The sequence below is a fragment of the Lagenorhynchus albirostris genome, chromosome 19 (genome assembly GCF_949774975.1).
Source record: "Lagenorhynchus albirostris chromosome 19, mLagAlb1.1, whole genome shotgun sequence".
NCBI lineage: Eukaryota > Metazoa > Chordata > Mammalia > Artiodactyla > Delphinidae > Lagenorhynchus > Lagenorhynchus albirostris.
The window spans coordinates 10,656,569-10,678,159 of record NC_083113.1 but is presented as its reverse complement, the minus strand read 5'-3'; the positions used below and the strand labels follow the sequence as shown (position 1 = coordinate 10,678,159).

Sequence of the window (21,591 nt, the reverse complement as noted above, 5' to 3'; positions counted from 1 at the left end):
CTCTTATACACCTATCCCTGGGACCCTCTGGGTCTCACTCTGTTGGATGTGTGTTTCTGTATGTCCATTTGTCTACATACTTGCTGCCTTAAAGAGTCTACGTGTGACTACATCGGCGTTGTGGGTCATTTTGTGTTTCATGTGTATGTCTGGGAATCAGCGTGTGTCTGTATTTTTTTTAAAAAGTATGTCCGTTTTTGTGTATTATGCCTGTCTTTGCTGTGTGCCTGTGACTGCTGTGGCTGTGTGTGAGCGTGTGTTGACTGGCCCTGGTGTGTCTGTCTCTTTCACGTGCAGGTGTGTGGGAAAGGAGCTGGGTCCTCCTTCAGGTGCTGGGGGCTTCTGGGAGCCTCTGGGTTTGGGGTTTGGGTGTTTCTATTCCTCCAGGTCTCTGCCTGGGCTCTGAGTCTGATATCTGTGGCTCAGATGTTCCAAGGGATGGCTCTGTGAAACGCAACTGTGTTCCTCACACCCTTCGTTTCACAGAGTGGAAACAGAGACCCAGAATGGGAAGGGACTGGGCCAAGGTCATTCCGCCTCGCTGGAGCGGGTGTGATTTCCTTAGTTTGCATGTCTTACTTGGTTGTTGGCTCTCTAGCCACTCGTTCATTTAGTCAGTCAGTCATTCAAAGACCAAAGGCTGTCTCTTTATGTTCGCGCGTGTGCGTGTGTGCGTGCGTGCATGCGTGCGTGCGTGTGGTTTGTGTGAGAGACAGACAGAGAGAGGGAGCGGGGGGCGGGGGGGGAGAGATGTTTCTCCCAGTTCCTGTGTGTCCATCTTTCTCTGTTTCTTAGTGTCACCTATGTCCCTACCTCTCTCTCTGTGCCTTTATGTCTGTCCCTTGGTTTATGGGAAAATGCTTGCTCATCATGCCCTGTGCCTCTGTCTCTCATATTCTCTGCCTTGCTCTCTCTCTCCATCCGCTCCGTGGCTTCGACTCCGTCCTCCCTCTCTCTGGGCCTCTGGATCGCTCCCTCCTTCCCTTGGGGGCTCTGGGTCTTCCTCTCTTGGGGTCCTCCTCCCCCCACTCCTTAGGCTCTCTGGCCTCTCTCCTCCTCCTCCGGTCTCTCTCTCCCAGCTCCCTGAGTTTCCGCCTCTACCTGCCACCTCGCAGGCCAGGCCCTCTATTTCTGTCACTGTGCCCGCCCTGCCGGCTGCGTGTCACCCCCCTCCGCCCCCTGCCGTGCTGGCTCCCAGTCAGCCGTCCCACCAGCCTCGCTGTCCTGGGCAGGCTGGGGAATTCCTCCTGGTTCCTGGAAAAAACAACTGGTGTCGAGAGAAAGGCCCTCAGTCTCCCTGGGTGCCCACCCCCCTCCCTCGGGCCTGGGGGTCTCTCCCAGAGTCATGCCGGCCCGAGGCAGGAAGCCCTGCGGTTTCTGGCTTCTCCCAGGCGGCCTCCGGATCTGGCCCCCGCCCCCCGGCCAACAGCCCAAATATTATTCCGCAGGAGGAGTCGGTGGCAGCGGGAGGAGGCCCAGGCTGAAAGAGGCTTTCAGGGCAGCCAGGCCTGGGGCTTCCTGTCCCCAGGCTCAGGCCTCAGGCCGCCCCAGTGGGGACCTCAGGTGGCCGGAGGGGCGGGTGTTGTTGTAGGGTCCTGGGGGGAGGGTGGGGCCATCCGTCAGGGTGTCTGGTGGCCACCGGCTCGGCTGGCGTGGGCAGGTGTGACCCCTACCCCAGGGACAGCCGGCTGGTGGCCAGCAATGGAAAAGTACAGCAGTCAGACATGGGACGCATGGACAGACATGAGGACGCTAGGGATCAGGGATGGGGGATAGCCATGGGGACACAGAGAAGCCTGGGCTGGGACAGATGGACCTGGGCACGGCTTGTGGGCTTTAGGTGACATAGTCCAAGGGAGGGGCCGTGAGTGGGGAAACAGAGGCCAAGGCAGGGTCCCCCCTGTGGGCAGAAGACATGAGATGAAAATAATAATAATAATAAATAATAACAGCTACTAGGGCTTACCATGTGTCTGGCGTTATGTAAGCACCTTACAGAATCGATAGACCCAATCCTTCCCCCCACCCATTTTATTATTGGGGAAACTGAGGCATGATGAAGTGACTTGCCCAAGGTCACACAGGTAGTGAGTGGGGAGCTAGGACTTGAACCCAGGCTCAGAGCCAGTGCCCTTAACCAGGACGCTATTCTAGAGCATAGGAGGGGCAACAGCGACACAGCAGGGCCCTGGGGTCCCAAGCCCTCCGTCATGGTCACCGCCACTCACACCCTGCTCCTGGAGGCCGAGGGGGCACCCCAGAAGCCAGCAGCCAGGGAGGTTTATGAGTCTGTGTCAATGTCAAGGTGTTTGCAGGCTTCTGTGTTACTCCATGGCTTGTCTGCTCAGTGTGTGAGTGTGTGTTGTGTGTGCCTGTGCGTCTCTGTGTCAGTGTCTTCTCACTGGGTTTCTGTAGGTGTTGCAGTGCTGTGTCACTGGGTATACATGTATGTCACTGTTCTATCATTGTCTTCTCTGTGTCTGTCACTGTGTCTTCTGTCCTTGTGTTTTGTTGCTGTGTCTCTAAGCCTAACACTATGTTTGCCCATCCTTGTGTCCTGGTCTCTGTCACTGTGTCTATTACAGTGTGTCTCTGTCACTGGCTTCTGTGTGTCTGTTTATGTCTCAGACACTCTGGGTCTGCCTATATCTGTCCCTGTGTGTCACCGTGTCTCTCCCCCTATGTGTCACCATCCACCCAGGTGTCACCGTGTGTGTTACTCACCACCCAGGCCACAGGTGGGCGTGTCGGGCCCACTGGTGCCCAGAGCTGGGGCCCAGCCCATCCCACCCTCACTCTGCCATGGGCCAGGCTGGGCGCCTGTTTGCAATGACTGCCCCAGGTAAACACCAAGATCCGGAACCCAAGGGCCACCTCCCTCACCTCCACTCCCTGCCCCTTAGCCTGCCCTGGACTGGGCTGGACCAGAGCTGCACAGGCGGTGCCCCTAAACTGGAGACGTGCCCTGACCCTCCCCCACCCACGGTCACCAGCCTTCCCAAGCCCCCAGCCTTGGCCCTGCCTGCCTGCCGGCTTCTCTCTCTCTCTGTCCCTCTCTGGATGTCTGCTGGCCTCTCTGCTTCTTTCTGTCCCTACTTCCTCTCAGCTGGGTTTCCCTGTGGCTCTGCCTTTCTCGGGAATGACCCGTGTCTTCCTTCTGTCACTGCCCCTCTACCTCTGACTTTTTCTGTCTTTTCTCAGCGAAGTTTGATTTCTCTGCTTTCCTGATCTGTCTCCATTTGAGCCAGTCTTGGTTTCTAACTCGGCGTCGCAGTCGGCCAGTCTCTTTCTGTTTGTCTCTCGCACTTTGTAAGTTTCTCTCTCGCCCTTCTGTCCCTGTGTCCCTCTCAGCTCGAGCCTCTCAGTCTTGGTCACTATCTCTGTGGGTCTCTGAGCCCCCAAGCCCCGCAGGAGCAGACCTCTGCCATATCAGGGTCCTTAGGGAAGGTGTGGCCCCCAGCCTCCTACCCCAGCCCACTGGGGGGTGTGTGTGTGTGTGTGTGTGTGTGTGTGTGTGTGTGTGTGTGTGTGTGTGTGTGTGTGTGTGTGTGTGTGTGTGTGTGTGTGTGTGTGTGTGTGTGTGTGTGTGTGTGTGTGTATTTAAAGGTATATGTACATATTATTTATATCTGTACCCGGGGGCAGGAGGGGCAGACACTGGGGCCTTTGTGTAGCTGCTGCCCACTGCCTGCCCGCCCGCCACTCCTCTCCCTTCGTCCCTGCCGCCCGCCCGCCTGCCTCTACTCCCCCCTCACAGAAAGGTTCCTGTGAGGCCTGCCAGCTTCCTCTGCCTGAGGTGTGAGTGGGCACGCCACAGGGCAAGGCGGGCAGGAGGGCCCGGGGAATTTTTCCAGCTGCAGGGAAGGTTTCCGGGTGGGGAGGGTTCTGGAAGGAATAGGACTTCTCAGCTGAGCTGCTGTCTGTCTGTCTGTGTCTGCTGTCCCTGGGCGTCCCCGGGTCCTTACCTGGCTTCTCCCTGGGAGTCTGTCCATCCATCTAATGTCGTTCTGACTCTTTGTCGATTTGGGTCTTATTCACTCGTGCTTATTCACACTGTCATTGGGCATCTGTGCTAGGCCCTCTGTTGAGCCCTGGACACAGAGGTGAACGGGATGCTGTCCATCCCAGCTGATTCCTTGCTTTTTCTGTCTCATTTGCTTCATCCCTTCCCTCAGTGCTTGAAACCCTCTACTTGTTCCCATTAAAACTAAATCCACAGTCCTTACCATGGCAGACAGGGCCCCCAACGCTCCCTACCCTACTATCCTTCTGACCTCAATCTTATGACTCTCTCTCATGCCATAGCTGCACTGGTCACCTTGCTTCTGGAATGAACCAAGCTGGCTCTCACCTCAGGGCCTTTGCATGTGCTGCTATCTCCCTAGATTGCCCGTGGCTCACTCACTCACCTCCCTTAGTTTTATCTCAGTTTTTTTTTATATAAATTTATTTATTTTATTTTATTTTTGGCTGCGTTGGGTTTTTTTTTTTTTTATTGCTGCACGTGGGCTTTCTCTAGTTGCAGCGTGCGGGCTTCTCACTGCGGTGGCCTCTCCTGCCGTGGAGCATGGGCTCCAGGTACGTGGGCTCAGCAGTTGTGGCGCACGGGGCCAGTTGCTCCGCGGCATGTGGGATCTTCCCGGACCAGGGCCCGAACCCGCGTCCCCCGCATCGGCAGGCGGACTCCCAACCACTGAGCCACCAGGGAAGTCCTCATCTCAGTTTTACGTCCCACTTTTTTTTTTTGGTCCGGGCCACGTGGCTCATGGGATCTTAGTTTTCCGACCAGGGATCGAACCCACTCCCCCGGCAGTGAGAGCATGGAGTGCTGACCTCTGGACCGCCAGGGAATTCCCCCTACCTCCCTCTTTAAAATACCAGTCTCCATAATTCTCTGTCTCCTTTCCCTGGTTTATTTTTTCTTAGGATTTACCGCCATGGCTGTCACATTTTATGGGTCTGTATCTCCCACCTGAATGTCAGCTCCATGAGAACAGGGGCTGCACTCTGTTCCCTGCTGTATCCACAGCAGCTACTGCAGGGCTTGTCACACAGTGGATGCTGAATAAACATTTGTTGAAAGAAAGGAGTCCATTAATTTATCCATCCTTTAAACTTGCCAGTGCGGGGCAATGCTGGGGACACAGTGGTGACTGAGACAGCCTCGGCCCTGCCCTTATGGGGCTCACAGTCCAGTCCCCAGACAATAATGATTTAGAATGCTCAGGGCTGGGATAGGGGAGTGGGACCCCAGAAATGGCACCTGACACAGACTGAGGGTCAAGGAGGGCTTCCTGGAGGAGAGGTCAGCTGAGCTGAGAACTGGAGGGTGAGCCGTGAGCCAGGTCCTGTCATGGGGACCAAGTGACTAAGACAGACCCAGCCCTGCCCTTCTTCACAGAGCTCTGTTCTCCCCCTCGGTCTCATAGAACTTTTGAGTCTGAAGATGTCTTAACTCTCTAGTTCAAACCTGTACCTTTCCCTGATTTCACAGCCTCCCACCTTCCCTCCCTCTCTCCGCATCTCAGTCTCTGTTCTCTCTCCTTCTGTCTCTATGGTTGGCATTTCCTCAGTGTACCTCAGCCTCTCTTAACCCATCTGGATATTTCTCTAATTTTCCTTTCTGAACGTTTGTCTCTGTTTCTATCTCATCTCCCTCATCTCCGAGCGAGCTCCTTTTCTCTCTCTGGGTCTCTGTCTTCTCTCTCTCAGTGAGCTGGTCTCTTTACATCTCCCTCCCCACCTCTGTCGTCTCCATCTTTCCCTGGGTCTCTCTCTGTGTCTCTGTCTCTCCTTTCATGAAGCCTCTTCACCTACTCACTGATCCCCCAGATCAATCCAGAACCCCTCCACTCTGGCCCCAGCCTGGCACTGAATGAAGAGGGGCTGATCCAGGCCCCTACACCCACACAGTTCAGGCCGCCTGCTCTGTTAATAGTTAACCCAACCTCTATCTAGAATACACACCAGCCAGGCTGGGGGGTGACTCCCCTGGCCCCTACCCACCCACCAGCTGTTCTTAAAGGACCAGGTGTCCTCCACAGCTCTTTAGCCCCCACTGGGGCACAGCGCCCCCGTGTCTGGAGGCCTCTAGCTCTGAGGATGGGGGAGGGGGAGCTACCCAGTACTTGGGTCTGCAGAGCTGGGTCAGGAGAGGCCACAAGGTTGCCCAGGAGGGGTGCCCAGGCATGGGGCTCCATCCAGCGTCTCCCTTGCTCCTGGCTTATCGCCTGGTATATTTAATCAGGGGTGGTTTTCCCAGCCCTGCCCAGAGCCCAGGCTGGCAGTGCCAGGGGTGACAGAACACCTGAGACCCGGTGGCTGGGGGAGGGGACTCCTCAGTCCGAGAACTGAGGGTCCTCCAGATGTGGAGGACCAAGCGCTAGAGTCCCTAATATTTGGGAGTTGGGACATGGGGGTCTGCGGGATGTGTGGGAGGGACACCTGGATAACCAAGATGGGTCAGGACGTTAAGGTCTTCCAGATTTAGGTGATATAACATCTGGGTTCCTGAGACCTGGGGCAACCTAGGGTCTCACAGCCGTGTGACAGGGCTGTGCGGTGGCAGGACACACTGTCATTCCCCATCTCTCCGTCCATCCGTTGGCCTTTGCGCCCGGCTTTGCCCCCTTCACGAAATCTCCACCTCAGGGTCGCGGGGGAGGCCGCTGGGGTGCGGGCTGCCTCTTGGGGCCTCCCCCTACCCTTAACCCCTGCTTTGCCGCAGCCGGCTCAGGCCCCGCCCTCTGACGCCAGCGAGCAGGAAGTCCTGGTTAATAATCAGCCCGCCGGGACAGGTGCGGGACAAGGCCGCGCACATCAGAGGCGACCGCGGGGGGGAGGGCCTTTTACCCGGCCAGTCACGGTGTCTTAGGGCGGCCGCCGTTGAGGCTGGTCTCCAGAGATGGGCGCGCAATTCAGGGCACCACCAGAGGCGAGAAGCAGTCACCTTGTTTCCAGGGAACCTGTTAGTGTACCTCATGAGGTAAATTTCCTCTTTCCTCAGGCAGTCCCTCTAGCAATCTGGCCTAATTCTCTCCGCGCCTAGCAAGAACTCGCGGCCCGTCCCTTCTGGGAAGCCTCCGGATGCCCCTTGACCCTCCCCGTCGGTGGCACTGAGTCCTCCACCTTCGGGGGAGATACAGGGGATGGGCCAGAAGGGAAGGCTAGTTCCCGAGCTTGGCTGTGGCTCCCTCGCAAGAGCCATCCCCTCTCTGAGCCTTAGTTCTGTCATCTGGAAAACGGGCTGATGGCTAGAACGCTTGACTAGTTGGCCAGCATTTATAAAAACAGCCGGGGGGGCCCACCTGAGTGAAGGGCGCCACCTGGAGGCTACAAGGCAACGTCCTCTCCCCTGCAGGATCAGTTCGGTCCCAAAGGGGGCGCAGCATCTCACGCAACTAAGGGACCAAGAAGGAAAAAACCCATCTTTCGGTTTATTGAAGGAGGGAGAGGGGATAGGGGAGAGGGGCAATAAAATGCTTTTGCTTCGTTTATAAAGAGCGAGATTTCAGGAGGCCCCTTCTCAAGGAGGGGCGGGGACACCTCTCCTCCAACTACAAGCAGCAGCAAAGCCAAGCCAAGGAGGGGAGAGGGAAACCGGAGGGGTCAAGGGACCCCAAGCACCCCCTCGGACAGAAGCCACAAGTTTTCTCCCCCCACCCTCAATGCATCTACCCCAGGGGACCCATCTGGGATAAGGAGGGGACCCATCTGGGATAAGGAGGGGACCCATCTGGGATAAGGAAGGGGGTATGTACACAGGCGGGGGAGGCACTGGGCTGGGTGGGAATAATTTATCCGCAGCGGCGGTGGGTGGCAAGGGGGGGGGCGGATGGGCAGTAGACTCGTGGCAGTGGTGGCCTAGGGGTCCCGTTCTTTCTTAACCTTGATGTCTCCAGCAAGGATGGTGGCGATCTCTCCTTGCATGAAGGCCCAGGGGACAGAGGAGCCCACTAGCGGGCACTTGTCTCCACTGGGGCAGTACACCTCCCCAGCAGGACCCTGCGCCTTGATGAACTCCCGTGAGCAGGGAAAGCAAAACTTGTGTCCGGGCACTGAGGGGCACTGGACGAAGTGGGTGTCTTCCAGCCGCTCCCGGCACAGGGTACAGCACAGGGGAGCCCCAGGGGTCGCCCCAGTGCCGCTGCCACCCCCGCTAACAGCTTCCGCCCCTGCTGTGGGGCTAACTTCTGCCTCACCGTTTCGGGCCACCAGACGATGCTGGGCTGGAGGCTGGGCCGCAGAGGAGGCTGCGGGGCTGGCGCCCCCTGCGCGCACAGGGCCCCCACCCCCTGCAGGGTCCTTGGGGGAGTGGCCAAGGGCCTCGGCCACGTTCTTCAGGGCGGCGATTGGCGAGGGCACAGCAGGGGTATCAGCGGAGAACGGGCCACCGGGTGCCACCCAGTGCCGCTGCTGCTGCTCCTCGGTGGTCATCTTCCCAGATGCCTCGCCCTCGGGCTCAGGGGACGCCTTGCGACGGCGCGGCGTGGGGGCCAGATTCCGGGATGGGGCTCGTGGGGGTGGGCCACAAAGAGCTGCAGGGGCTGGCTCTGGATACTGCTGGGGCAGGGCCTCGGCGGGAGCTGGCTCGCGGAAGGTGCGGACACCGTCGGTTAGCAGCTCCCCCAGCTGGCGCCACTCCCCTGAGCCGTGTCGGCGTTCATACTCGAGGTACTTGAAGCCTGATGAGGCCAGTGCCTTGCCCGGCTCCCGCAGAGCATCATGAAACATCTGGCGAGCCACGGCCAGGACTCCAGCATACACGTTGCCAGAACCACAGGGGTATTCGGTGAAGAGCTTCAGCTCGAACTCGTAGCCTGGCGGGCGGGCAGTAGCATCAAAGGCGAACACCCGTCCCACCAGCCCGTGATCCTTCTTGAAGCGGACATTGAAAGGGGCGCAGGCAGACAGCGCCAGCAGCTGTTCCCGCACGGCTTTGGGGCGCCCATGCCATTCCTCTGCCCGGCCCCTCATGGCCTCGTTCAGTTCTGCCAGACAGTCCGCATTCCTCTGCTGCTTCTCCTTCTCGAAATCGGAGCCGAAGGCTGGACGGGCAGGACTCAAGCCGGGTGCCAGCGTCAGACCTCGGCTTCCCAGGCCAGACACCGCAGCTGCCAGCAGCCCGGGGGGCACCAAGCCGGGCATGGAGCCAAGCAGGGCCCTTCGCGCCCCCTCCGCCACAGCTTCCTCGCGGCCCAGTCCATTGGCCAGGCGGGACCCCAGGGTGTACTCCAGGGCGGGCGAGGGCAAGGGGAGGCGGCCCGACGATGTGGCCCTGTCATAGCGGTCCTGGCCTGAGACAGCGCCGCCTGTCCCCGACGGCTGGGGCTGGGGCTGTGGAGGCGGCAACTGAGGCCCCTGTGCAGCGGCGGCTGCCAGGTCCTTAGTGGTCGGGTGCTTGAGGGCCGGGGGCCCCGGCGAGCGGCCCTCGGGGAGCACGTGGCTTCGCTTGAGCTGCCGGGCGGCATCGATGAGCAGCTCGATGCGATCCGCGCCCTCGAAGTTCACGCAGCCGCGGCACACGGCCTCACTGAAGTCCCACACCATGGCCCACGGCATCTTGGGCAGGTCGCACAGGTAGCACCACTGGCGGCGGGAAGCCTGCACGGACGCCATAGCCCCCGCACGCGCGCCTCCGAGCCCCCGCGTTCCACCCGCCGCCGACGTTCGATCCGCGCCGCCAACGTTCGATTCGTGTCCCCGGGACCGCGCGAGCCACGGTCGGGCCTCTGGCTCGGCCTCCCCGCGGATCCAGGCCCGGCCCCCCTTCCCCGCCCCCTGGGCCCTAAGCCTTTTTCCTCACTCCCGCCTCCTCAAAGGCAAGCAGAGGCACGTCGGCGCTCCCGCCGGGTCCGAGCTCCGGGGCGCGGCGCACAGCTCGGGCCCCGCGATAGGCCGCGGGCGCCGCCGCCTCGGGCTCCCGCCGCTCCCGCCACTGCCGCTGCAACTGCCGCCGCCGCCGCCGCCGCCGCCGCCGCCGCCGCCGCCGCCGCCGCCGCCGCCGCCTCCACCTCCTTCTGCCCCAGAGGCCGCTACGCAGGGAAAGTTACATAACGCGCCGGCAAAGCCTTCTGGGAAACGTAGTCCCTCCGGGGCCGTTTCTTAAAGGGGACCGCCGGCTGCCGGAGGGTAGGGGCTCACAGCCTCTCCGCTGCTCAACCTTTACCCCTCCTCGCCGGGGGGGGCAGGGAGTTTGACTGGCTCCAAGCAGCTCGAGCAAAAGGGTTGGGGACGGGGATGTGATACGAATGGTGAGAGCCACCACGTATTCAGAAAGTGTAGCGGGCGGACTGGCTTCCGGACGGCCAGTCTCTGCTCCGACTTGCTTTGCAGCTTTAGACAAGTCTTGCCTTCTCTGAGGCTCAGTTCCCCGCCCTTCAAAGGTGGGCCAATGACCGGTTACGAAGGCAGCAGCTCCTGGGGCGGGGCGGAGGGGCCTTAATTGGACGTTTTCGGGGGTGGGGGGAAAGGAAGCTGTCAATTTAGTGTTGGGCAGGACCGTCCACTTGGCACTTCGTCTTGCCCAGGATCTTGGATATAAGCCTCTGACTGGGGCCAACAAAAGCCGGAGAAAGGAGAGGACTGACGGTCTCAGCCTCAGTTGCTTTATCTGTTAAAAGGAGTGGTCGAGCGCCCCTCTCTTCCAGCTCTGCGGGCGCGCTCTGGTCTCCAAGGGGTTACACTGTCAGTTTCTCCGCCCCCCACCCCAACTTCACTACAATTCCCAAAATGCTCTACGGGGCGAACAAACTGACGCACTTCCGCTGTCTAGGAGGTTGGGGGAGGCCTTCCCGATTCCCGCTGGCTGTCCATAACCCCCCCCCGCCTCAATTTCTGGGGGATCTTTTCGAGCACCGGGTGAGAGGGTCCTTACACCCTCTAGGGCTCACCAATTTGGGGGGCGGAAAGGAGGCCAGAGATGGCAACATAGTTTCTGGGGAGAGCGAGAGCCAGACCACCTTTCTCCAACCTTGGGTGCTTACTACCTGATAGGCCCAAGCAGGCTTTGGCGACCCCCATGTTTTTTTCTTCCTGGCGATGGAACACTGCAGGGCAGGCTTGGAGAAGGGGGCATGTGGAGGAGAGACAGGTCTCCAGCTTCTAACCCACATCAGCCTCTTCCTCTCTCTAGGCCTGGGTCTGTGTTAAGCGCTCAAAAATATTTGAATGACTTGCCAGGGTTGCATTCATTAGTAGTTTTCAAACTAATCAGGGAATGCCTGCCCCCACTCTCCCTCATCCCGCTGCAACCATAGCAGGTCTGATTTTATGTTACCCAAATTTCAGACTCAGCTTCACCATTTTGTTTACCACCTGTATTATTAACATTTTTCTTGAAGTTGACTCCTGTGAATCAAACACTATTTACTTTGGCTCATCCTAAGCAGTATTATGTGCATGATCATGGGTTTTATGTACTAGGTACATTTTTACAAAATAAAACTACATACACATATAACCATAGGACAGTTATAAAGGCCATCCACATATCGCCTAAAATTGTCTTTGGGCCATTCTTTAGTAAACAGTAGTTGGAGTCAGGAGTTCTGGCCGGAGGCTGGCTTCAGGTGGACTGGATTGGCCCCTGACAAATTTAGGGCAAGTCCCTAAACTTCTCAGGAAAACATGGAGACCCCCTAAAATCTGCTTTTCATTGGGTACCTTCAGGTTAAAATGCAAACATGCAAATAAATTCTTAGCATGGCACCTGGCCCAGAAAAGGAGCACCATAAATGAAAGTTGTTTTTAAGCTCCCATTACTTAAAAGATTCAACCTTTCTTCTGTGTTGGGCAATGCTGAGGACACAGCAGTGACTAAGATAGGCTCAGGCCTTGCCCTGACAAGGCTCATCCTGGTGATGGAGGGTCATTCAATTTAAATTTACTCAAATGATTACTTAACTGCCTTTCTTTCACAACTGCTGGGGGAAAGGGGGGGTTGGTCAGGAAAGGCTTTCCTGAGGAGGTGATATTTGAGCTGTGACCTGAAGGATGAAGAGAATGTAGTTGTAGGCAGCAAAGACACCTAAATCTTTATGCCCGTATTACAGATGAGGACAGTGGGGCCCATAGTTACACAGCTGGCCAGGGCAGCACCAGGGGTTGAGCCAGGTCTGAGTCCAGGGTGATGGCTATTAGCTACTTTGCTACCAGGCTCTGCAGCCAGTTTGGGAGTAAAAAAGAGAACCAGCTCCTCCCTTCATGAAACTATACGGGAAGCAGGCTTTAAATAGATAAGGGCATGTGTTCATTTAGTGACCACAGGATGCTGAGAGAGGATCTAAGAAGCAGACCCACCCTAGCCTGGGGGAAGGAATCCAGGATGTCCTCCCAGAGATGACATTTAGGGTGGTATCCGAAGGATGAAAAAGTAGGAATAAGATTTGAACACAGGACTTGATGGCTTTAAGAAAAAAAAAAAAAAAAAGTCTGGAAAACCACCAGCCTCTAAAACTTCAAGGGGGTGTCACCTGCCCATGGAGGGATGAGGCAGGTGTAGGCGTTGGAACTTCAGGCCTGTCTCAGACAGCCCCAAGTAATTATATTAAAAATAAGTTTATTGATATCTTGTCACCACTGGGGAGGACAGAGGGGGTTGAGCTCTGGAGGTCAGAGACTGCAACGGGAGGCAGAAGGCTCAACCTACACCATTGAGAACTCCATCCGCCCCTAGGGTACAGACTGCAATAGCCTCTGCATCCATTTTCTGACTTGTCTTGAAACTCCCACCCGCTCCAAAGTCTGGGTAGGGGAAGTGGGTCAGTTGTCTTCAAGTCAAGGCCAGGAGTTCTGTTAAGGGAGGGGGATGTGCAGGTTCCCTCCGCAACCCACGAAGGGCAATAATAAATAACGTAAAATCCATGGCTTAGAAGTCAGGGTTAAGGAAAGCAGCCAGGCAGACAGCGCTGTACTGATAAGGGCTGGGGGGCCCATCAAGGAGGCCCCCCAGAATCAGGCACTAACTAGTACAGGGAGTGGGGTGCTCGTGCCCCGCAGCAGGGAGCCCGGGTGCAGCTGGGATGGGGAAAGTGCATTGCCCTCCTCCACTGGGCTAAGCTGGGGGGAGGAGGTGCAGGCAGAAGGTGCGCAGACAAGCTTGAACCCCACGGCAGATGTCACGGAGATTTCCACCGCCCCCGCCTCTTCCGTGTAGGGAAACTTTTCCTCCTTTTGTGTGGTGGGGAGTCATGGGGAGGGAGTGGGGCGGGCGGCGGCCGGGGGGCCCCCTCCTCGCTCCTAGGGGCAATGATCACCCCCCTGGCTGCCACCACAGCCCCGTCCACGACTGCAGCCACCACGGACACAGGCTCTGGGGTGACCTCCACCTTGGGGGAGGGGGGGGACAAGACAGGCCTGGGCGGTGGAGGTGGGGGTGGGGGCGGGGGCGGGGGCAGTGGGTCAGCGGGGGTTCCGGGCAGAAGGGGCAGCAGGGCGCTGAGGGCCTCGCTCAGTTGGGCTAGTCCCTGGCGAAGGGTGCCGGCCAGCTCCCGGATGGCGTTGGCAGTCTCCTGCTGGGCCCGCAGGAAGTCCAGGGAGGGGTCTGGGGCCGAGGGTGGAGGCAGTGGAGGGGAGGGGGAGCTGGAAGGCGAGGGTGCCACTTGGACCTGTTGCGGTGGCTCGGGGGGTGGTGGCAGCGGAGGGGCTGGGGGGGGTGGAGACAAGGCCAGGCGGGGCAGCTGGATGGTCTGCAGGGCCGGAGGGGGCGGGGACTCACGCTCCTTGGGTGCCGGGCAGCCCCCTTCCTGAGGATTGCAGGAGGGTCTGGCCCAAGGCTCCGGGCTGCTCGAGCCCCCCTTGCTGTGGGCTGGTGTATCTGTGGAGAGAGAGATGTAGGTAAGATGTGGGGGACCCCTGACGCTGTCATGATTTCCCTTTCCCACCTCCCACCCACCCTGGACCCAAAGGCATCCTTTTCAAACCTAAGTCAGGTCATGCCTTGGAGCAGAAACCCCATGACCCAGGGGAGAGAGACAAAATATTTAACAATAATCTGGTGGCCGATACCAGCCTTAATGGAACAGCGTCCTGGAGGTCCCCTGCCGAGCCAAGCAGCTCTTATCTCATTCAGTGTAAATGCCAACATGCTAGAAGGCTCTGAACCATCCACACCCGCCCCCCCCGCCCCCCCTCAGGCAGCACTGCTGGATCCTGGGGAGGCCCCACGGGAGGAGGGCCTGGAGAAGAGGTTGGGTGGCTGGAGTAGGAGAAGGGGGAACTTCTGGAGGCGGGGAGTAGGGGGCTCTCTCCAGTCAGGAGGGCAGGATTTCAGTCTCGACTCTGGTCTGTACCAGTTTAACCCCAGGCCGGCGGGGCTTCCTCCACCTCCTCTCACCTGGGATCTCACGCATGCTCACGGACTTGAAGAGTCTGCATGCAGAGGCGCCCAGGTTTCCGGGCCCAGCCTGAAGCTCTCCCTCTGGCTGTGTACTCGGCATATCCCCTCCAGTAATCCCGTCCTATAATGCCTCCCAACCCCCTTGCCTGGAGCTGAGCTCCTGGCCCTCCCCCATCCTGCTCCTCCCTCAGCCACCCCATCTCAGATGATGGCAGCTCCATCCTCGGGACAAAAACGCACTCTTCTCTCCCAAGACACCACTCGTGTACAAATACCGTTGGCTCTGCCTTCAAACTAACCCAACATCTGTCCTCCTCCACGGCCCCCACCCTGGTCCAACCACCACCATCTCCCAACCTGGACTATTCACTGGGCTCCCAGCCCACACCCCCGCCCCTTAGAGTCTGTTCTCCACCAGCAGCCTCAGGGGTCCAACTAAAATACACCACAGTTATGCGCTACAGGAAAGTAGCTACTCACAAAGGACCACATGTCATATGATCCATTTACATGCAATGTCCAAAATAGGCAAATCTTACAGAGACAGAAAGTAGATTAGTGGTTGCCTAGGGCTGGGCAGAGATGGGGGAACGAGGCGGGGGGTTGATGGCTAAGAGGTACAGGGTTTCTTTCCGGAGTGATGAAAATGTTCTAAAATTGATTGTAGTGATGGTTGTGCAGCGCTATGAATATACTAAATGCCACTGAATTGTATGCTTTAAATGGGTAGGTTGTATGGTATGAGAATTCTACCTTAATAAAAATGTTAAAAAAATACAAGTGAGATGTCTTTCTCTGCTCAAAAGCCTCCTGTGGCTACTATCTCACCCACAGTAAAAGCAAAGTTTTCAAGGTCCCCACGATGTGCCTCCATTGCCTCCCTAACCTCGTCTCCCACTCCTTCTCTCACTCTCTTTCGTTCACTTGACTGCAGCCAAACTGGCCTCCCTGCAGGGGCTCATACACTTTTTTTTTTTTTTAATTTTGGCCACGCCGGGCGGCATGTGGGATCTTAGTTCCCCGATCAGGGATCAAACCCGAGCACCCTGCGTTGGAAGCACAGAGTCTTAACCACTGGACCACCAGGGAAGTCCTGGGTCCTCATACACTTTAGGCCCGCTCCTGCCTCAGGGCCTTTGCACTTTCTGTTCCTTCAGCCTGGAAAGATCTTTCCCCAGACACCTGCTTGGCTCCCTCCCTCACCTCCTCCGGAGTCTGCTCAAACATGGCCTCCTCGGAGAGACCTTCCTTGACCCTCCATCTGAAGCAGCTCTGTCCTTTTCTCTCTCCTAGCTCTACCTGATTTCTTTTATAGCACTTATCTCCACCTGGCATGGGATCGCTCTGTGTTTGTGGTCTGTCTCCTCCTCCTTATGTCAGCTCCATCAGGCAGGGCTTTGTTTTTGTTCACTGCTGTTTACCCAGCGCCTAGAACAATGTCCAGCACAAAATTTTGTCTTTAATGAGAAAAGAACTGTGGCCTCCTGGGAGTCAGTACTGATTGGGCACGTCCTGCGCCCTGGCAACAACCCTCCCGCAGCTCCGCAGCACCCACAGGGGACAGTCCAGGCCTCTCTCTAGGGCTACAAGGCCTCAGCTTTTGCCCCTTTCTATTCTTCTTCCTTGCCTCAGTGCACATCTTGTTCCCTCTTCCAGGATCACTATCCCCCCACACCCCCAGGCTCGAAGGCTGGGGCTCCATACTCTTTGGGCCAGCCGGCCTGGGCAAGTAAGAGAGGCTGGCAGAGAGACAATAACCAGAGCTAACGGTGGTTGGACACTTTTCTGGCCGACCCTGGGCGCAGTGGCTAAGTTCTCCTATGTTATTTCACCCAGTCCTCCGAGCCAGTCTTTGGGGGTACGTGCTATCAGTATTAGCCCATTTTACAGATGAGGTGACTTGAGGCCCCAAGAGGTGTCACAGAGCTGGTGAATGGGAGAAGAGGACTTTGAACCAGGCTTTGGAGCCTATGCTTTTAACCATTCCTTGGACTGGGGCTGTGGGCATGACGGTGGGGTGGTGAGTCTTCTTCATAAAGGGCATGAGAATTCCAGCCACCTGGAAAAATATATGACTTTTCTAGTCTACCGAGTAAAAAGAACAGAAAAGGGGCCCAGCCTTCATGCCCACAGGGCTCACAGGCGTCATGTAAGGACCACCGTGAGAGTTAAAATCATAGTTATTCGCAACCTTTGGGCCTCAGTTTCCCCACCTGTAAATGGGTGTGTGTGAACATAGGACCAAGTAACCCTGTAAAGGAATATCTCCCTGAGGGCCGTTACAGGCATTAAGTGAATTACCATGGGCCAGGGCATAGGCCAGTACCTGGCATATAATAAGGTCTCAATGTGGTTGTTACTGTTCTTTCATTCAAATATTAGGTCACAAGATAAATGGTTCTTATCTCTCCTTCCAGTGTCAACAAAGATGCCTCAGGCTGCCCCAGGCCCTGTTCCTGTCCTTCAATCAGAGCAGTTCCTCTTTTAAGAGTTTTACACAGTGGGTAATCTCTGTGTGAGATTCTAATCAAGGACACTTTAAGCACATACCTGCCTCAGGGCCTTTGCACCTGCTGTTTCCTCCAGCTGCAGTACTCTTCCCCCAGATATCTATTTGGCTCAGTCTCTCTATTCAGGTCCTCTGCTCAAATTTCCTCTCTCTACAGAGGCCCCCTTTCCATCACTCACTATCCTTTTAACATGCTTTGTTTTACTTCTTTTAGTTCTTATCACCTCTTTGTATAATCTGCTTTGGGGGATTACTTGTTTGTCGTCTGTCGTAACTAGAATGTCCGCTCCATAAGGGAAGGAAAATTGTCTTTCTTCAGAGTATTCCCAGCACCTACCACGGTGTCTGCCTCAGAATACGCGCTCAATAAATATCTGTTGAATGAATGAATAAGGGGTTGTACAGCTTTTGAAGTAATAAGTTTGCCATCTCCACGCTGGTTCAATGGGGCCATTTCACAGGTAGAAACACTGAGGTTTGATTCGTATTGAGTACAAGGGTCCCGAGTGATTGTGTCTTTCTCTGGCTTAAGACACTTTCATGCCTCCCAAATGCCCTCAAGATAAAATCCGAAGTCCTGACCTTTATTTTAAACCACATGTGATCCAATTCTGGCACGCCCATTAACTCGTAGTCAATATTAATTGCTTATATATATGTAAACTACTTACATATTTACATATATATGTATGCATATATATGGTATATATCAGGCCATCTAGCCAGTGGTTAAGTGCATGGACGGTGAGTTGGACACGACCTATATTCAAGTTCCAACCCTTCTACTTACTTACTTGCTGTGTGACCTTGGGTGGGTGAATGAACCTCTCAGAAATTCCATGATCCTGAGCTGCCTTGTTGGATCATGTGCCCCCGCTTTCTCTAAACCCTTGTATGGCTCCCCATAGTACTTAGAATAAAATTGAACTCCTTATCTCAGCCTAAAGGTCCTGCAAGGTTTGGCTTTTGCTGACCTCTCTGATCTCATCTCAAAACATGTCCTTTCTTTAATCTTTCCACTCTCCCTTTCTCCCCTCCCCTGACTGGGCAGCATCTCTCAGTTTCCTAAACTGGCCAAGCTTTCTTGTCTCCAAGCCACTGTACATGCTGTTCTCCAGGAACACTTTCCCGTCTCTTCTTCATCCTCACCCTTTGCATCTCGGCTCTGATGGCTCCTTCTCCAGGAAGCCCTCCTTGAATTCCCAGTCTGGATCAGATGTCCCCTAGGGACTCTCATAGCCCAGCCCTGCCTGCTTTGAGTCATCACTGCCTATGCATGGGTCTGTCTCCCCCAGTGGACTGTGAGCCCCAGAAGGACAGGCCTGAGGATGTCTCAGTCACATCTCTGTCCCCAACACTGTCCAGCTCGGGGCAGTTGACTGGGGAATAGCTGTGGAAGAAATAATCATCCAGAGTTAGGGCTGAGTGGGGAGTTTTGTACTCCACTCTCCCCACCTCCTCTACTCAGGGCATGACCTTGGGAAAATTTCCAAACCTCCCTGAGTCTTTGATTTATAAAATGGTGAAACAGTTCGTGCTTCACAGCACTGGTAATTATATCAATAGCTAGCAAGGAAGTAATGTACCAAGCAAATTACACATATTAACTCATTTAATCTTCCCAGCAACCTCTGAGGCGGGGACCATTTTTTATCCCCATTTTACGGTTGTAGAAACTGATGTGCAATAACTTATCCCAAATGACACAGTTGAGTGGCAAAGTTGTAACTGGAGCCCAGACTATCTGCCTTCAGAGTCACTCCCCCTACACTACAGTTTAATGAAATCATGGGTGAGCTGACGATCCCATGTGTGGACTCTGGAGCCAAGCCTCCTAGGTCTGGGTTCCATTCCCGACTCTGACCATTACCACACTTTTCTGAGCCTCAGTCTCCACAGGTGTAAAATGGGGATTATAACAGTTACCCCCCTTCCCACAGCTATAGGGAGGATCTGATGAACCATATAAAGGGCTTGGAACAGCGCCAGGCACAAAGTAAAATTTCTGTTTGCTTTTGCTGAGGTGATGCTGAAGGAACTCACCTGCCCGTCGGTCCTCCTTGCGGTCCTCAGACAACACACAGCGTTGGGCGCAGGCGCTTGGGGCCGGTGGCTGTGAAGAGGCGGCCGCGGAGGGCTGCTCTGCCCCTGCACCAGCTCCTGGCCCCGCCACACCCGGCCCCAGGATGGCAAAAATGGTCTCCTCCTCGGCGGAGAAGGCGTCCTCGGCGGCAGGCCCGGTGCCCTGTGTGGAGTGCGGCACGCGAGCCAGCTTCTCCTTGGTGCGGCGCTTGAAGTCGTTCCAGCGCTTCTGCACCTCCTGGCCAGTGCGCTTCCAGCTGGTGATGCCGTTGATCTTGGCGGCAATGCCGTCCCACACACGCCGCCGCTCGGCCACGCTCACCCGACGGCTCTGAGCGCCGTAGAGCTGCGGGTAGTGGGCGCGTACCTCACGGATCAGGATCTGGTTCTCTTCGAACGAGAAGCGCGGCTTGCGCAGCCGGGTGGTCTCTTCCGCTTCGCCCGCCGCCGCCGAGGCCATGGCGCCCCCCGACGCCGCCGTCCGGCCGCCTGGCGCATGGGGGGCGCCGGCGCTGCGGGCACAGGGCGCACGGCGCTGGCAGGGGTTCAGCGGCCCCGCGCCGTCCGCCCCACCCCGGCCGCCCCGATACCGTCTCCTATGTCCCCGGGGATAGGGGTGGGGGCGAAGGGCGGACGGAGGCGACGGGCAGCGGGGGTCCGTCAGAGTGCCTAATAATAGATGACACCGGCTGAGCGCTCATCTTGTGCCTGGCGCGGCGCAAAGTGCCAGGCCATGGAGTTGATGTTAATTGGGTATGGGTATGGAGGAGTGGAGGGAAATGAGGAAAAGCGGAAGGAAGAGGGGGTGTCTGCGGGAGTTAGAGGAGAATTGGGGGCATAGGAGGATGGGAAATGGAAGGAGAATGGGGGTATCTCGGGGGTCAAAGAAGCACGAGGGTGATGGGGATAAGGAGATGTTGAAGAGGAGATGCAGCAGGAAGGGGGGGATCTGGAGCAGAGGAGCGCTCTGGGGGTTCCAGGGCAATGGGACGTCTGTAAGACCAATAAGAGAAGTGGTCCTTAGAGGAGCAGTCCAGAAATAATCGTGAACTGGGGGCTCCTAGGACAGTGGAGAAACTGGGAGAATAAAATATTAGGCATTAGGGTCTGCGGGGATTGTGGGGGCTTTGGGGATTGCCACGAATCAAGGGGAGCCCTGAGGGTTATGAGGGTCCGGGATTAGGAGGGGCCAACTGGGGCTACGGGAGACTCTGGGAAGAGTGAGGGTCGCGGAGGGTGGGGACCGAGTTGGGCCGCGGGTCACTCACCGGCGCCGCCGCAGCCCCCGCCTGCCCGTCGGTCAAGACTCGGGCTTCTGCGGCCTCTTCCCTCCCCCTGCCGGCTTTCTCCCTCCCCTTCTGGGCCCCGCCCCCGGCCGCCCCGCGAGCCAAGGCGCAGGCGCACCTAGCGCCAGACGGTCCCCCAACGCCCGAACCTCTTGGGTTTCACTCCTCCCGCCAGAGCGCAAGCGCAGAATTGCCCTCCACCGGCCTCCGTAAGCGGGCCGCAGTTGCGCAGGCGCAAGGTTAGCGCAGCGCTCTTTCCCCTAGCTCTCTGATGCCACAAGAACGCACGCTCAAAACCCTCGCACGCATGCGCGCCTTTCTCTCCCCGCTAGCTTTGGTACTCGGACTCCGTCTCTGCGCAGGCGTAGCAATCCTTGGAGGATGAGGGAGAGACCTTGGAGAGTGATGGGACCGAATGGTTTCCTAGCCCTTCGGACCGTCTTCCAGCCCACCCAGCCCTCTAACTATGCCTGTGTCTCTTAGAGGACAGGGAGGGAGACGGTGCTGGAGGGAAGCGGTTCGTTTCCATGACAACTGCGTGGGTGGGGTGGGGAGCGTAACAAAACTGGCTTTGCAGCCCCTTATACCCGCCCCTGCGCGGGGCTGCTCGGGATCTGCTAACTACTACCCGTAGGGGCGGGGCACCCTGGGGATATTCGGCTCCAGGCGGGTGCAGTAACCATAGCAACTCATCTACCTTCCAACCCTACCTGGTGGGACCCGTGTCCACACACGTCACGGCTGGCACGCAGGGAGGGAGATAAGAGGGAGAGCTTCTTGGCTGGTAAGGGGTGATCCTAGCACAGGCATGACTTTAAGCAAATGCATGGAGGCAGGAATGAACCTAGAACACGGGTTCTAGCTGGAAGGTAGGATGATGGAGTTAAGTCTACACTGAGAAATTTGTAGCTTAGCATCCTGCTGGAGTTCTCAAGGTCATTCCACAAACAGTGCTTCATTCATCATTCAAACAAATATTTATTGAGCACCTATTCAATTCTAGGTGCGGTGAATATAAAAGACAAAAATCTGTACGCTCATGGAGCTCACTTTGTAGTTGGGAGAGTGAAACATTTAGCAAAATTAATAAGATATATAAGCGAAAAGGTGATAAGTACCATGAAATAAATGGAAGTAGGTAAAAGGGTTGGGGAGTATGGGGTGTGTGTGTGTGTGTAATTTTATTATTATTTTTTAAAGTAAATTTATTCATTTTTGGCTGCGTTGCGCCTTCGTTGCTGCATGTGGGCTTTCTCTAGTTGTGGTGAGCAGGGGCTACTCTTTATTGAGGTGCACGGGTTTCTCACTGCAGTGGCTTCTCTTGTTGCGGAGCGTGGGCTCTAGGTGCACGGGCTCTAGGTACGCAGGCTCAGTAG

General features: G+C 56.6%; 2 protein-coding genes across 2 annotated transcripts; both read right to left on the bottom strand.

The window, feature by feature from the left end:
• Window positions 1–7,416: 7,416 nt before the first annotated feature.
• IRF2BP1 (interferon regulatory factor 2 binding protein 1) lies at window positions 7,417–9,930 on the bottom strand. Its single transcript, XM_060131454.1, has one exon. The coding sequence runs from the start codon at window positions 9,616–9,618 to the stop codon at window positions 7,864–7,866; it is 1,755 nt and encodes a 584-aa protein (XP_059987437.1). The 5' UTR covers window positions 9,619–9,930; the 3' UTR covers window positions 7,417–7,863.
• Window positions 9,931–12,542: 2,612 nt separating this feature from the next.
• On the bottom strand, window positions 12,543–20,233 carry MYPOP (Myb related transcription factor, partner of profilin). Its single transcript, XM_060131571.1, has 3 exons — window positions 20,198–20,233; window positions 18,891–19,441; window positions 12,543–13,816 (listed from the first exon to the last, which is right to left on the bottom strand). Exons 2-3 carry the CDS (start codon window positions 19,387–19,389, stop codon window positions 13,119–13,121), a joined length of 1,197 nt encoding a protein of 398 aa, XP_059987554.1. The 5' UTR covers window positions 19,390–19,441; window positions 20,198–20,233; the 3' UTR covers window positions 12,543–13,118.
• Between the last annotated feature and the right edge of the window lie 1,358 nt (window positions 20,234–21,591).